Here is a 14,564-nt window from a genome sequence, read left to right as displayed (position 1 = left end):
CATTGCTTGTTGCCATTGTTCAGACTCAAAACTATATGTTGCTTCTTTATAATTCCTTAGGTCTGGATCTTCCACGGAATGATCTACCTCCTCAAGATTGAAAACAAAGCGATCTTTCAATCTTCTAGATGGTTCCCTTTTTCTTTTACTCTCACTGATTTGATCATTTCTCCCACTATTTATATCTTCATGATCATCTTCCATGTGTGTGTCATGATCGACATTGTTATGATCACCCATATTTACGTCTCCCACTTGATCATTGTCAATGTCATGGTCATGAGATGGAAATCTTGATCATCCATAGGAGAATTTTCTTCTCCCAAAGATTCCAATTCTTGTATTGGATTAATCAAATCAGTAGTTTCAATAAAAGTAGCATCTCTACTTTCGATCAATCCTTTCTTAGGATGATAAAACCTATATCTGTTACTATTATCAAGATATCTGATGAATTTACATTCCAAAGTTTTTGCTTGTAATTTATTTCTTCATGTCTTTGGAATGAGGACATGCGCTTTACAACCCCAAACTTTTAAGTTTGATAAATCGGGTTTTCGTCCATGCCATAATTCATATGGAGTCAGTGGCTTTGCCTTTGTATAAACTTTATTCAATATATAAGCTGCAGTAGCCAAAGCTTCACCCAAAAAATGTAAAGGTAAGTCAGCATAAGACATCATAGATCGCATCATATCCATTAGAGTTCGATTTCTTCTTCTACAATACCATTTTGTTATGGTGTATAAGGCATAGTATAATTATGCCTTATACCATTCTCTTTGTAGAAATCATCGAAGGCTTCAAATTCTCCACCTCGATCACTATTAAGGATCTTTATGGATCTTCCTAATTGGTTCTCTACTTCTACCTTAAACTCTTTAAATTTATCTAAGGCTTCATTTTTATGCTATAAGAAGTAGACATGTCCATAACGGGAATAATCATCGATGAAAGTCACAAAATATTTCATTCCTCTATGGGTTTTAGTTCTCATTGGTCCACATAAATTTGTATGCATTATCTCAAGTAAATTTGTAGAAGTCCAATGCTGAGAAAATGATTTTCTAGTCATTTTTCCTTTAATACATGATTCACATGTATCAAAATCATGTGCAGTTACTTGAGGCATCATTCCATTTTTACTCATGCGTATCATTTTATTTTTATTTATGTGATCTAAATGTAAATGCCATAAATAGGACAAATTTTGAATAGTAGAGACAAAGGCATACTCGGAAGAAATATTTTATTAATACAAAATGAGTACATATCATCGATTCTTATTCCCCTTATATAAATATAACATTTTTTTCCAATAGTGACAGCACCATTCATGAACCTTGTCTCAAAACCTTTCTTTTCTAGGACAGAGATAGAGACAAGATTCCTCCTTATATTTGGTGCAAACAGAACATTTTTAAGTACAATGGTATATTTACTATTGTTGATCTTGCAATCTCCTTCACCCAAAACATTGACATGTAGAGACGATATTCGCCTAATGCTTTCTCCTTGAAATTGATGAAGCAACTTTTGTCCTTACATACATGACGAGTTGCTCCTGAGTCTATCCACCATTGTCCTTGATCTTCAACAATGAGTGCTTCTATTCTAGTAGAGGCTAGAATTTGCTAGTAGATGCTAGATATCAATCAGGTAGACGCCACTTTACCTGCTTGTTATACATTACTTTATTTGTGATTGATTTACTTTCTTTGATACGACGAGCAAGATTGAGTTGATCTTGGCAACTATTATTATAGTATTACCATGTATGTAGTTTTCACTATATATGTGTTCAAAACAGGGGTTTTTATGTTTGAACGATTTTAAATGTGATAAAATTGGTCCACTTACGTTTTGTTTTGTCAACCCCTTTAAGACGTAACAAGAATAAGGAGAACACCGATGCTAACGAGTGGGCTTGGCAGTAAGGCTTTCATCCTTTGGATTTAGGGTGATAGTTCATTTACTGCAGTTTTATCGTACTTTTGATTATGCACAGTACTACACTTTATGTGTTTACTGTTGTGTGAACCTTGTAGTTGCTCTGATGTAATGCGATAATAATGGGACTTAATCCCAAGATAATTTACATCATAAATATCTTATGATGGTTTCGTCATTAAGTTGGCTTGTGACGTCACGATAGGGTCATATGGTCAATTTAACGCCAGCCAGCACACCACGGCCTTGTAACTTGTGTTATTGGGGTCGAGATATGTCACAGCAGTAAAATGATGTTCTTCCTAAACCTTGAACCTCTATAGTGTCTTTCATGAGTTATGAATGTTGTTTTCTGTATATCTTTAGTACTCATTCGAATTTGGTGATATCAAAACCATATATCAAGCTTAGAGAAGTATATCGCCTTATACCGTTCATCCAATAAGTCATCAATTAGAGGGATATGATATTTGTCCTTGACAATTAGTGAACTCAACTCTCTATAGCCCATACAGAGCCTCAAAGTACCTTTTTTCTTTTTTTACCAATAGCACAAGGAAAGAAAAATGGATGTGGCTAGGTATGATGAACCCCAAATCTAGCAATTCTTGCACTGCTTTCTCAATTTCTAATTTCTAGAGTGGACCATAGTAATAGGGTCTTTATATTGGGAGGTATGGAACCTGGAATGAGGGGTATATAATGATCATGGGACCTACTAGGAGGTAACTTGGATGCCAAGACAAAGATCTCCTCAAAGTGTCCCAATAGAGTTTGTAATTCCTGCAACTGCTCAAGATTTAGATCACTAGCTTCTAATTTTTTTTTTTCGATAAACAGCTTCCAATCTTTTACTCTCCATTGAGTACAAAAACAAACCCAAATTAGAGTTGAAAATCTCTTTATCCAATTACTGCAAAAAAAATCTCCTGGATAGGTGGAGTTGCAGAAGAGTTATGAGTGAGCTTGTACTTAGTATTTTTTTTGGTGAATTCCATTATGAGAAGCTGAAAAACCCAAAGGAAAAGACTAACAGAAGAGAGCCACCGTACCCCTAATACCACATCACATCCCCCTAGAGGCAAAGCATACATATCAACTACATAAGTCTAACCTCCTAGAGTTAATTCAATGGCTCTATAACAACCTGAGCTGCTTACTTTACCACCATCTGTTAAAGTAAATGTAGAAATATAAAGAATAATCCGAATGATGACTTTGAGGTACGATTTGAATCGTTTCCTTAAAGTGTTATTTGCCCCCACTTGAATGAGTTTGCTAAAGGATTCTTGGCAAGTCACTTCCAGGATACAACAAAGTATGGAATATTTGATTAGCAAAACCGAATTGTATTCCCTTAGAAATAACTAGAAAGAAATTGTATGAATGTGATGGAGAGAAAAGAGAGCAAGGAATGTAGAAACAAATTTCTGAAATTGTGTGTGAAACATTATGTCACAACAGGTATTTATAGGCATTAAGGCACCCGTTCATCGAATCCTTTCATTTTAGTTGAAGATATATAACTCTTCTTAAAAGTGTTGATCCAAAAGACATGTCTTCTATTTAGAATTTTCAGTAGCATACTAGAGTTGTGCAACGGACCTACCAGAATTATTAAGCAAAGTTTCACTAGGGTCATAAGGAGTATTTGCTTCTTTTATTTGTAGATACTTAAACTTTAAAAGCAATTTTTCTATATAATGTGATTGACACAAAGTGTAACCCCTACTATACTTCTTTACTTTAATTCCCAAGATAGTATCTACTTCATTCAAGTCTTTCATCTTAAATTTTGAATTTAGATACTCTTTAGTTTCAAATACACCTTTCATGTTTGTACCAAAAATTAGCAAGTCGTTGACATATAAACATATAACAACACAATAATCATTTGTGAATTTAGAGTATATGCATTTAGCAGCACTGTTATGTCTAAATCCATATGATAAAATGACAAAATCAAACTTTTCATGCCATTGTTTTGGTGTTTGCTTCAATCCATATAACGACTTTACTAATATACAAACCTTCTTTTCATTTCCTGGGAGAACAAACCCTTATGGTTGTTCCAAATAGACTTTTTCATCTAAATCACCATATAAAAAGCCGTTTTCACATCCATTTGATGCACATGCAAATTATATAAAGATGCCAATGCAAACAATATTCTAATTGATGTGAGCCTAGCTACTGGTGCTTATGTATCGAAATAGTCTATTCCCTTTTTCTGCTTAAAACCTTTGGCAACTAGCCTGACTTTAAATGTCTGAATAGACCCGTCTGTATTGTATTTTCTTCTAAATACCCACTTACAACCTATTGCTTTTGATCCTTGGGGCAAGTTTACTAAAACTCATTTCTAATTAGATATTAATGATTCAAATTCATCATCTATAGCCTATTTCCAAAAGGCTGCATCTCTTAAAGTCAATGCTTCACTTAGACTTTTAGGATCATCCTCAACATTCAACAATATAGGTATTTTCTTAAGAACTTTTGTTCTATTTCCTTCGACTAAAAATACAATAGATTGAGATGAAATAAAATCAGAGCCTAGAGTCTTTTCTTTTCTTACCCTTTGGCTTTTCCTTGGTTCATTAATAGTTTCATATTGTTTTCTTTTCTCACCTTGAGAATGATTAGTAGCCGGATTAGAGAAAGGTGTTTGATCATTCTCTTTTCCAGACACTGAGTAGTCGTTATAAAATTTATTTTCTATAAATTCGATATCTCTAGACTCAACTATTGTATTTGAGTCTAAATTAAGCAACCTATATGCCTTTGAATTTTCTGCATATCATACAAATATGCTTTTAATTCCTCTTGGACCCAACTTGGATCTCTTAGGGTCCAGTGCCTTGTAAAAGGCTACACAACCCCATACTCTCAAATATGACAAATTTGGTTTTCTTCCTTTCCAAATTTCATATGGTGACACATGTGTCTTCGTAGATGTAATTCTATTGTGTATATGGCATGCATTAAATAATGCTTCTCCCCATAAATGTTTAGGAGTATTAGCATTAATCATCATAAAATTAATCATTTCAGTGAGTGTCCTATTTTTTCTTTCTGCCAAACCATTTTATTATGGCGTATAGGGTGCAATTCTTTGATGTACAACACCATACTCTTCACAAAAAATATCAAATTCATGTGAAAAATATTCACCACCTCTATCACTACGAATGCATTTAATTTTCCTTCCTTTTTGGTTTTCAACTTCAGCTTTATAGCGCTTTAAACACTCAAAAGCTTCATCTTTAACATAAGTGAACTTAGAACAATCATCTATAAATGTGATAAAATATCTTTTTCCTCTTCTTGTTAAAATACCATTGAATTCACATATGTCAGAATGTATTAATTCTAATAAATTTGTATTTCTTTCCGCAGTTGGAAAAGGTTTCTTAGTCATTTTCGCTTGAATACATGTTTCACATTTATCATTATAATCATCATTGCAAGCAATTAAACCAAGTGTGTGCATGTATTTTAAAGATCTAAAATTTATATGTGCTAAACGTAAATGCCATAAATGAGAGGAAGATTCAACAATATAAGCAGAAGAATTCACTTTATTATTAATACATAGTTTGAGCATCCCATCACAAGAATACCCCTTCCCAACAAACATTCCATTTTTCGACATTATTAACTTGTCCAATTCTAGAACAGTCTTTATACCGTTCTTACATAATAAATTTGCAGACACAAGATTTTTTCTAATTTCTGGAACATGTACATTGAGCAATGTTAATTTCTTCCCAGAAGTAAACTGAAGTTCAACGGTTCCTTTTCCTAGAACTTTGGCGGAATTATGATTCTCCATTAAAACCTCTTGATTGGTCGTTAATGCTTCATATGTCTTGAATTGTGCCCTATCATTGCACATATGTATAGTAGCCCCTGAGTCGAGCCACTAATCAGAAGATTTTATTGCTGCTGCCATATTCAGTTCGGTAATCATGCCAATATGCATCATTGTTACCATTGCAACTATGTTATCAATTCCAGAATTTTCCACCATGTTTGCGCTATTGGTCTTATTAGCATATTTTTCACTTGCTTTTCTGTGTCTACAATCACGAATATAATGGCCTTTCTTTCCATAATGGTAGCAGACACCATTTGCATTCTTTTGATTGTTGATGGAATTGGTATTCTTAAACTTCCCTTTGTCAATTTTGACATTGAAATTCTTTTTGTATTTGTTTCCTTCAACAATGTGAATTTTGGAGGAATCTTGATTTACAAAATTCTTATCACGATTTCGAGTTTCCTCTTCAATTTGAATACCCTTTTGCAAATCCTCCAAACTAATATCTTCCACCATGTGTAGAAGTTTCTTTCTATAGTTATTCCATGTTTGGAGTAATTTTGCCATAATAGCCCCAACTATCATAGGATCCAAAATAACTATTTTAAGTTCACAAAGCTTTGAGACCAAGACCAATAATTCATGAACTTGGTCTAGGATGGATTTGTTATCAAACATAGTGAATACATAATATTTGAACATTAAAAATTTATCAGTACCTCTTTTCTCCGTTGTGTACTTGTGCTCAAGTGCTTCCTTTCCTTCGGAGATTGAATGTGTGCGTACAGGTCATATAAGCGATTAGATAATGTGCCCAAGATGTGTCCTCGACATACCAATTCATCTTCTTCACGCTTCTTTCGATCGGCAACTATTTTGTCAGAGTCTTTGTCACTTGGTTCACAAATAGGCTCCAATTTCGGGTCTAACACATATATGACATTTAGAACAGTAAGCATGAAACGCATCTTGTCCTTCCATAGGGTGAAATTTGATCCATCAAATTTGTCTAGCTTATAGACATCTTGATTGATAATCTTCAAAGCCATATTATCATATTTGTTCTCCATGACGAAAATAACACTTTAAGATTGTTAGAGTAAATGTAGAAATATAGAGAATAATCCGAATGATGACTTTGAGGTACAACTTGAGTCATTTCCTTAAAGTGTTATTTGCCCCCATTCGAATGAGTTTGCTAAAGGGTTCTTGGCAAGTCACTTTTAGGATACAACAAAGTATAGAATATTTGATTAGCAAAACCGAAATGTATTCCCTTAGAAATAACTAGAAAAAAATTGTATGAATGTGATGGAGAAAAAAGAGAGTAAGGAATGTAGAAACAAATTTCTAAAATTGTGTGTGAAACATTATGCCACAATAGGTATTTATAGGCATTAAGGCACTCATTCATCGAGTCCTTTTATTTTAGTTGAAGATATACAACTCTTCTTAAAAGTGTTGATCCAAACAACATGTCTTCTATTTATAATTTTTAGAAAATAAATATTGACTAATTATATCTTTTAATTCTACTCATACAATTTGAGTAAGCATCATGTCTTTTAACCAAAACTTGCAACCATTCAAAAAATATACAACCCTATAAGGTTGAATAAAACACAACCCTTTGAAAGGTTGCTGCCCTTTCTGCGCACACACACATGCTGCACAATGTAGCCAAGTCATATATATATATATGTGTGTGTGTGTGTGTGTGTGTGTGTGTATAATTTATATATTTATTTTTGAAATATCTAACACCATCTGCAATCATAACTTCAAAAGTTTTGGTTGGTTGAGAGGGCCACCCAAAGTTCTTTAACACCTGATAATCCACAAAGTTATGGTTGCTGCCTGAATCTAACAGGATTTTAATTTTTTGGCCATTGATAAAACCATCAACCTTCATGGTTTGAACCTTATGTGGACCACTAGTACATAGAATGAACACTCACTAAGCTCCATATGGGATAATTCGGATGGTAAGGTTTCTTCCTCTCCTTCCAATAATTCATTAGGGTGTATCATATCTGACATAAGTAATTGCCTATTGGTACATTTATGGTCTCGAGACCATTTTTCATTATAGAACCAACAATCTCCCCTATTCCTTTTGCGTTGAGTTTCATTAGGTGAAAGTTTCTTCACTAGCAAGGAACCAGTTCTAGCCATAGGGTTAAAAGTAGGAAATGGAGTGTGGGGTGGTGGCCGAGGTGTAAATGAAGGTTTCATAGCAGTGGATTTAAGGTCAATGTGTTTGGTATCTGATGAGTCAATATTATATTTTATATATATATTACCCTAATCTTGGTTTATTTTGATTATTATTTTGGAAGAATTTTGATACTTCAAATTGTATTTTCAATATAGGATTTCCAACTTCCTATGGAGCAAAATATGATCAAATGGATGAATTTTGGAGTAATTCCAATTGGAGGACGTTTGTGTGTGTCTCAACTTGCTCGTGTAAAAGTTTCATATTTTTCTACCAAGCGGTTTATTTATGGCGATGAAATAAAGGTACAGCGTGCTTCGCTAAAAAGTAACTTTTTGGGCTTAATTGCAAGTTTTAGAGCACAAGATGACCTCTTATGGGTTCTTGGCCTTCTTGAGAAGTGTTCAGAATATTTCCAGCTTTAAATTCAGCTATTCTGGGCTTGTTTTGGAGCAAATATGGGTCCAAAACGTGGCTCATTTGTGGCTGGACAGATTTGTCATATTTGATTAGGATTATGTTTCCTAGTTTAAGTTATTTTGTTTCCTAGTTTTTAGAAGACATTTTCTAGTAAGGATTTTAATTGTGTAGTAATATAAATAAGGCTTTTAGCCATTAGGGTTTTGAAAGAGAAGAGGGGGAAGAACGCATTAGTTTTGGAGAACTTTGCTAGGCTTTTGACAATTTGTATTTCAAGATGTTTTCTATCCTTATTTTTAATAATATTTTATTTGATGATTGTTCATAACTAATTTCCTTTTGCTAGGGCGAGACCAGAAGCCTTAGTAAAAATATGTAGTTTCTTTTCAATTTGCTTATGATTTTATGCATGCAGATTTTGAATTATTAATCACCGGTTTATACTGTCTAATTGTCTTAATGCTTAGCTACCATTATGATGTTTAGAAAAGTAATTTGATGCAATTTTGGTCGGAGGTTGGTCCTGAAATTAACGAAGGCTTCTTGTGGTTAATATGTGCAAGTTCACTTAAGATTAATACCACATCTTAAGGGTTATATAGTTTTTCAAAAGGTTTCATAAAACTTAATAAGTCATGCATGTTTAGATTTGATTTGAATACCATAGATGGATTGCATGTTTGATATACGCTATATGTTGGGTGTTCAAGTAGGTATATATTAGGAAACCCAACCTTCAAATATGCATGTATAATTCATAAGCATGGTTTGAAATGCCGATATTATCGGCGAAATATCGCCGATAATATCGGTTTTAGGAAAGAAGGATATTTTAACACTTATCCAATGAGTTTTCGTCCAAATATCGTGAGATGAACCGATAATATTGCTTCTCGAACAGCTGAGTCGACCCGAATGGGGGCGAATTGAACCGATTGAACATGCTCAACTTGTGGTCGTACATGGCCTTCTTGGTGGGGTTAGAGAGGATGTTCCAGGCCTTGGAGACCAGCCGGAAGGCATAATCAGCGTAAGGGAAGCGATTATGGTGGGGGTTCAGCAGAAGAGCAAGTCGCGCGGTACTGAGTCGCGACGATTTCGAGGTTCTGAGTGTATTGGGCGAGTTGGAGAATAGCGTACCAGTCGGGCTGTTGGTTTTGGTTGTTGATCTGGGATTCAGCGGCAAGAAGAGTGTCAGCGACGGCGATTATCTGCTCGGTGGCCTCGAGCCTGGGGTCAGTCTCTCTGGCTCAGATCGCGAAGGTCTTGGTCTCCTGCAAGTCATGCGCCGACAGTAGCTTCACGACGCTCCGCTTCCGCCATGTTGGTGTTGAAATTGAACTCCATTTCTCTCTCTCTTCTCTCTCTTTCTCTCTCTCTCACTCCCCTTCCTACCTTTCTTGGTTTTCGGTGAAGTTCAGACATAGTAGAAAGGTGGGGGAATTTTGGGTGGACGAAAGAGGACCTGGGTTATGACTAAAATGACGGAGATTGTTTGGTGGTGGGGTGGGAGAATGGGAGGTGCAGTAGGGGTATTTTGGGAGTTTGGAAAAGGTTTGATCTGATAAATCTGGGACTGACGTTTTATCTGGATGCGTAATGAGAGTGACACATAACACGTTGTTGTTGTTGAGGGTTTTGAGCACACTTGGACTCGGTTAATGGATTGAGATTTTAAACCAACGGAACTGCAACCCTTCAACACCTTGACCACCATATCATTTATGTTTTTGTGAAAATATGCTAAAATATTTATATATATGGTTTTGTTTTGAATTCTTTTTGCAAGAAACAAATTTGCATATGACAGCTCGCTATATAATCAACTTAAATCAGTTAAATCCATCATGCAATGCATTTCCTTTCAATTTTTTGTGATAAACTAATAGATAATTGACTAAATAAACATCCTGAAAAGTTTCAATAAAAATTTCCAAGTTTTTCTTACAATTTCCGTGGTTTCCATATTATTTTTATCGATATCGATAATATCCTGATATTTCCGTGTTTTTGGACTACCTATATTTCCGATATCATCAATATTTTATACCTTGTTCATAAGTAATTGAAAGAACTACATATGATTGTTAAGGTGAAGGTGGAACCCTAGTGCTTAAATTGATTTTCAAAACTATTTTCTTTTGTTTTCTTTACTTTGCCAATTTATTTAATTATTTGAATTAAATTCGTTTTTATTATTTTAAATCATAAAATCAACATTTTTTAAACTTTGTTTTAAATAATTAATTAAGAGGGTCCATATTCGCGGCAAAATACCTTTGTGAACTCCACCCAGCAAAGAGTTGAGTCTAAGCAATCAGCCCAGCAAAACCATTGTAATGCATCCTCATTAAGGTGAAAATGAGACTGTCAACACCTTCTGTTGATCAGCGTTACTGTAATAAGCAAAGAATTGCTCTACCTTGTAGATCCGGGCAACCGGATTTTTTCCTGAAACAAAACGGGGAAACTCAATACAGAGTTGCCAAGGAGGACGAGCATTACGCCCAGTTTCTGCGAGCTCACGCCAATGATGGCAAAGAGGCTCGACCTCTTAAGGATCGGAGGCATTGCCCAAAGTCGGTTGTGGAGTTGGATCTGGGTTCAAAAAAGAACCAGCATCGTGATTACAATTTTAAACCCAATTACATATTGATGAATCACAGACCATAACATCATGGGACCGGAACAGAGCGGAGCGGCCGCCGGCTGCGATACAATGTCCCTTACCTTAGCTATGTTTTGTACACTTCGAAAAGTGAGAGTTTCCCAGAACGGGAATCTTTTGATATGTTGGTTCGGAAGCATCCTCTCTCGCAGTAAGCAAAAGAGAATATGCCCCAAAACTAGAGCTAGATTTGCCTTCGATTCATTCCCGTTCTTCATTTCCTCGTCACTTCGATTAGGATGAATAACCATCAGAGAAAGGACTCAACTCTTCAACCTTTTTCTTTTTCAAGTTGAAATGAAGCTAGGTTGGAAGCCCGACCTAAAACTAAAAGCGGCTGTTTCAGTGAAAGATTTAACGACAAACTTCGCAGAAAAATAACCAGTACGAAAATTCAACTGAAAAAAGGCAATCGTATCAGTGACCTACAGAAGTAGAAGCAATTTGATCCGCAGATTATCTCTCTATAATCATAACATATACGATGTTCAAGCTATTATAAATCACATTTGGCATACGCTTTACCAGATCCAACAATTAGAAACAAGGCCTGCTAAGTGACCAATTTATTACTGCGACGCAGGTTTTCTCTAATGCTAACGATGACTGCAGCAACAAATTCACTTCTGAATGTTTATGCATCCGAACAAAATCAGGTTTTTGATTAGAGTGCATTGAGCGATAATATGCAGAGGACAGTACTTGATTTGTTAACAATATAGCCAATTCAAAAGTGCAAACAAGCTGACACAGTGAAAGTAGTACCAGAGAAATGCATAATAATAGATACACTAATACTATCTTGCGCTGAAGACTGGTTCTGCATCAGCAGTTGGTTGTGTTCTTCTAGTGTATTTGAGAAGCAAACCTTCTGCAGAAAGTCCTGGCACATTCAAGTCCCTAAGAAGTAGATTCAGACAAGGAAAATGTAAATTACTTTTGATCAAAATCTCTAAAACAAGAATAGACTGAAAAAAAAAGAAAAAGAAAAGAAAAAGGACGATCACAAGAATATACAAACTAACCTGATAAAGGGCTGTAGATCCTTCCATTCCCATTTTGGACACTCTTGAAAAAGGATGGAGAATCGTTCTGCAGGATTGTAGGGTAGAGATGAAACACTGAAGGCTCGAATCCATGTCTCAGCTCCAAGCCTCTCTATCAAAACTTCACCTTCCAATATGTCAAAACTAGCTGCCATCCCTTCAGGAACCTTGCGAACCCATTCCTCCATGAACTTCTTCATCTTCCTCTTCCCATCACTCAAGATTTCTCTTGCAAAATGCACACATACCTTCCTCTCATCCAACTTCCAGACACGACTTGTGGTCGCACCTTCAGCCACCTTACTACCAAAAACATGCAAGCAGTGGTCTGCAAGTTTGCGAGGAAAGCCATCTGATTCCAACATATTGACAACATCATCTTGATTAAGCAAACACAAGGACCAGTCATTCAACACTGAATTGTGCAAAAGCATCCTTAGAATTGTGCCCATGTACTTCTCATCCACAATTCTCCAGTATCCATTTATCTCCACTGCTGAAAGAGCCTGCAACCCAGTCCTTAATTCGTAATCACTGGCTTGAACCTTCTCGATAAGATCATTCCATCTATACAGTCCTGTATTTGTTCTCTCCATCTCCTCTAAATCCACCATTTCTATTTCCTCATCAGATTGGTAAGGATTTTGGGAAAGTAGCAACCTTAGCTTGTCAAGTCGGGGAGCAACTTCAACAAGCTCCATGTTACCAGTTGCAACCTTAATGACAGAAGCAACAGATTGGGGGTCATGATAGTTCTCATCACAACACTTTGGGGTTTCAAAAGTAGTATATTGACCGCATGGGGGTATGAGAAAAACAGAATTTGAAGTTCCAACGGACTTCATTGCATAAGTTTTTGACTCCGTGCAGAGGACTGCATCTTCATCAGGCTGTCCTCTAACAGTTACTCTAGAGAAATGAAAAAGAGAAGAAAAGAAATTGCAAGTAAGTAACAAAAAACAACATTCTATTGACCCCAGAACAAAGGCTCCAGAAGGTAGTTTAACTTATCCCTCACCTTTGGTGCAGGACATCAGGGAGAAGTTTCTGATCAACCTCGAGGAGGATCAGATCATCGTGTGGACCAAAGAGCGGGTGATATGTAATAGGAATTGATGAGTTGGGTTGGAGACTTAGTACTGCTTCAGCACCAGTGCAGGCTGGAGATGGTGGGTCCATAGCTTTCTCCATACACACACAGAGAGATTGATTGTGAAAGGGAAAATGAGACTTCTACATGAGAGTCCCAACTTCCACAAAAAAATATCTATGGTTGAAAGCCAAGATGATGAATAACCCTCGTCGTTTATTGCCTTGAGTTGTATTTTCTGGACTGGAGTTGCCTAAAATTCAAGTGTAAGAAAAAGTTATAGATTTTGGATTCATCGGTGTCAAATTAAAAAATACGAGCAAAGAAGCTACAGAAACCACTATAGTTAAGTATAGTAATTCTTTAGTAGCCCATACGCGTAAACAATCATATCATAGAAACTTGCTAATAAACAACACAATGAATCAAAACCATTGATACAACTCACAAAAGTAATCTTTAATGTTCACTCTAAATACACTAAAAAATTCTGCTCTTTATACAGAAATCAAATTTGTCAGTGTTGTGGAATTGTAACAATTAGTTATGCAATCTAAACTTGCCAATTAATTAAAAATCGCAGATTAGGCAAGGGAAAATGTAACAATCAGCCAATTCGATAACGAGATTTAACCCGCTTGAAACTGTTTACCAATCAACACCAGAAACCCCACAATTATGCTTCTGGATAGATGCTGCAAACACTAACATTTTACGGTTCTCATATCCCAAAAACCGAAAAGGCTAATTCCGATTCTTTTTCCGTTCTCTCGTTTTCCTGCATTTTCTCAGCAACCAAACACTGCCTAACGGCATTCCAAAAATTACACAAAAACAATTTGACATTTCTCAAGTTGCACAATCCCAATTTTGCCCAAATGAGAAATCAGATGAATTTTCGATAGAAAATGACGAAACAGAGAGAGATACTTACATGCTAGAACGGCAAAGATGATGGCCCAAGGTTTTTGCAGGGGAAACGACGCCGTATTGTAGTTCTCTGACTCGCTAGGGTTTCGAAGTGTGAGGAGTGGGGAAGGTGTGCACAGAGAGACTTCCAGTTCCTACTTCCTAGAGGTTTATGGCGCGCTTGATTTCCTCAATTTCATTCTTTTACCCGCCAAAAGCAGCGACGACGTCGTTGCGGTTACCCCAACAGAAAAATGGTTAACCAGGCTGAGCTTGGCCCGGTATACTCCTCTTGGCCCATCCTCCTTTTTCTTGTTTTATTTTTCTTTACCTTGTTAATATTTCTTTCTTTTACTTTGTAATTTACATTTCTTTTTCATTTGGCACGAAAATCTACTGTGGTAAATATTTATGCATGAACATGACATTAGCATTAGCCA

The 14,564-nt window shown here is 35.9% G+C and overlaps 1 protein-coding gene across 2 annotated transcripts; it reads right to left on the bottom strand.

Annotated features, from left to right (window-relative positions):
- Window positions 1-11,712: 11,712 nt before the first annotated feature.
- On the bottom strand, window positions 11,713-14,298 carry LOC103412575 (uncharacterized). 2 transcript variants are annotated; one of them, XM_008351117.4, is made up of 4 exons: window positions 14,150-14,298; window positions 13,144-13,468; window positions 12,105-13,034; window positions 11,713-11,979 (listed from the first exon to the last, which is right to left on the bottom strand). In XM_008351117.4, the coding sequence occupies exons 2-4, from the start codon at window positions 13,314-13,316 to the stop codon at window positions 11,877-11,879; spliced, it is 1,206 nt and encodes a 401-aa protein (XP_008349339.2). In that variant the 5' UTR covers window positions 13,317-13,468; window positions 14,150-14,298; the 3' UTR covers window positions 11,713-11,876. The 2 variants fall into 2 exon arrangements, with proteins under 2 accessions (XP_008349339.2, XP_028949376.1); XM_029093543.2 differs by having other exon boundaries at window positions 13,144-13,458; window positions 14,150-14,285.
- Window positions 14,299-14,564: the final 266 nt, after the last annotated feature.

The sequence above is a fragment of the Malus domestica genome, chromosome 02 (genome assembly GCF_042453785.1).
Source record: "Malus domestica chromosome 02, GDT2T_hap1".
In the NCBI taxonomy this organism is placed as follows: Eukaryota; Viridiplantae; Streptophyta; class Magnoliopsida; order Rosales; family Rosaceae; genus Malus; species Malus domestica.
This window is presented reverse-complemented; position numbering and strand designations above follow the sequence as displayed.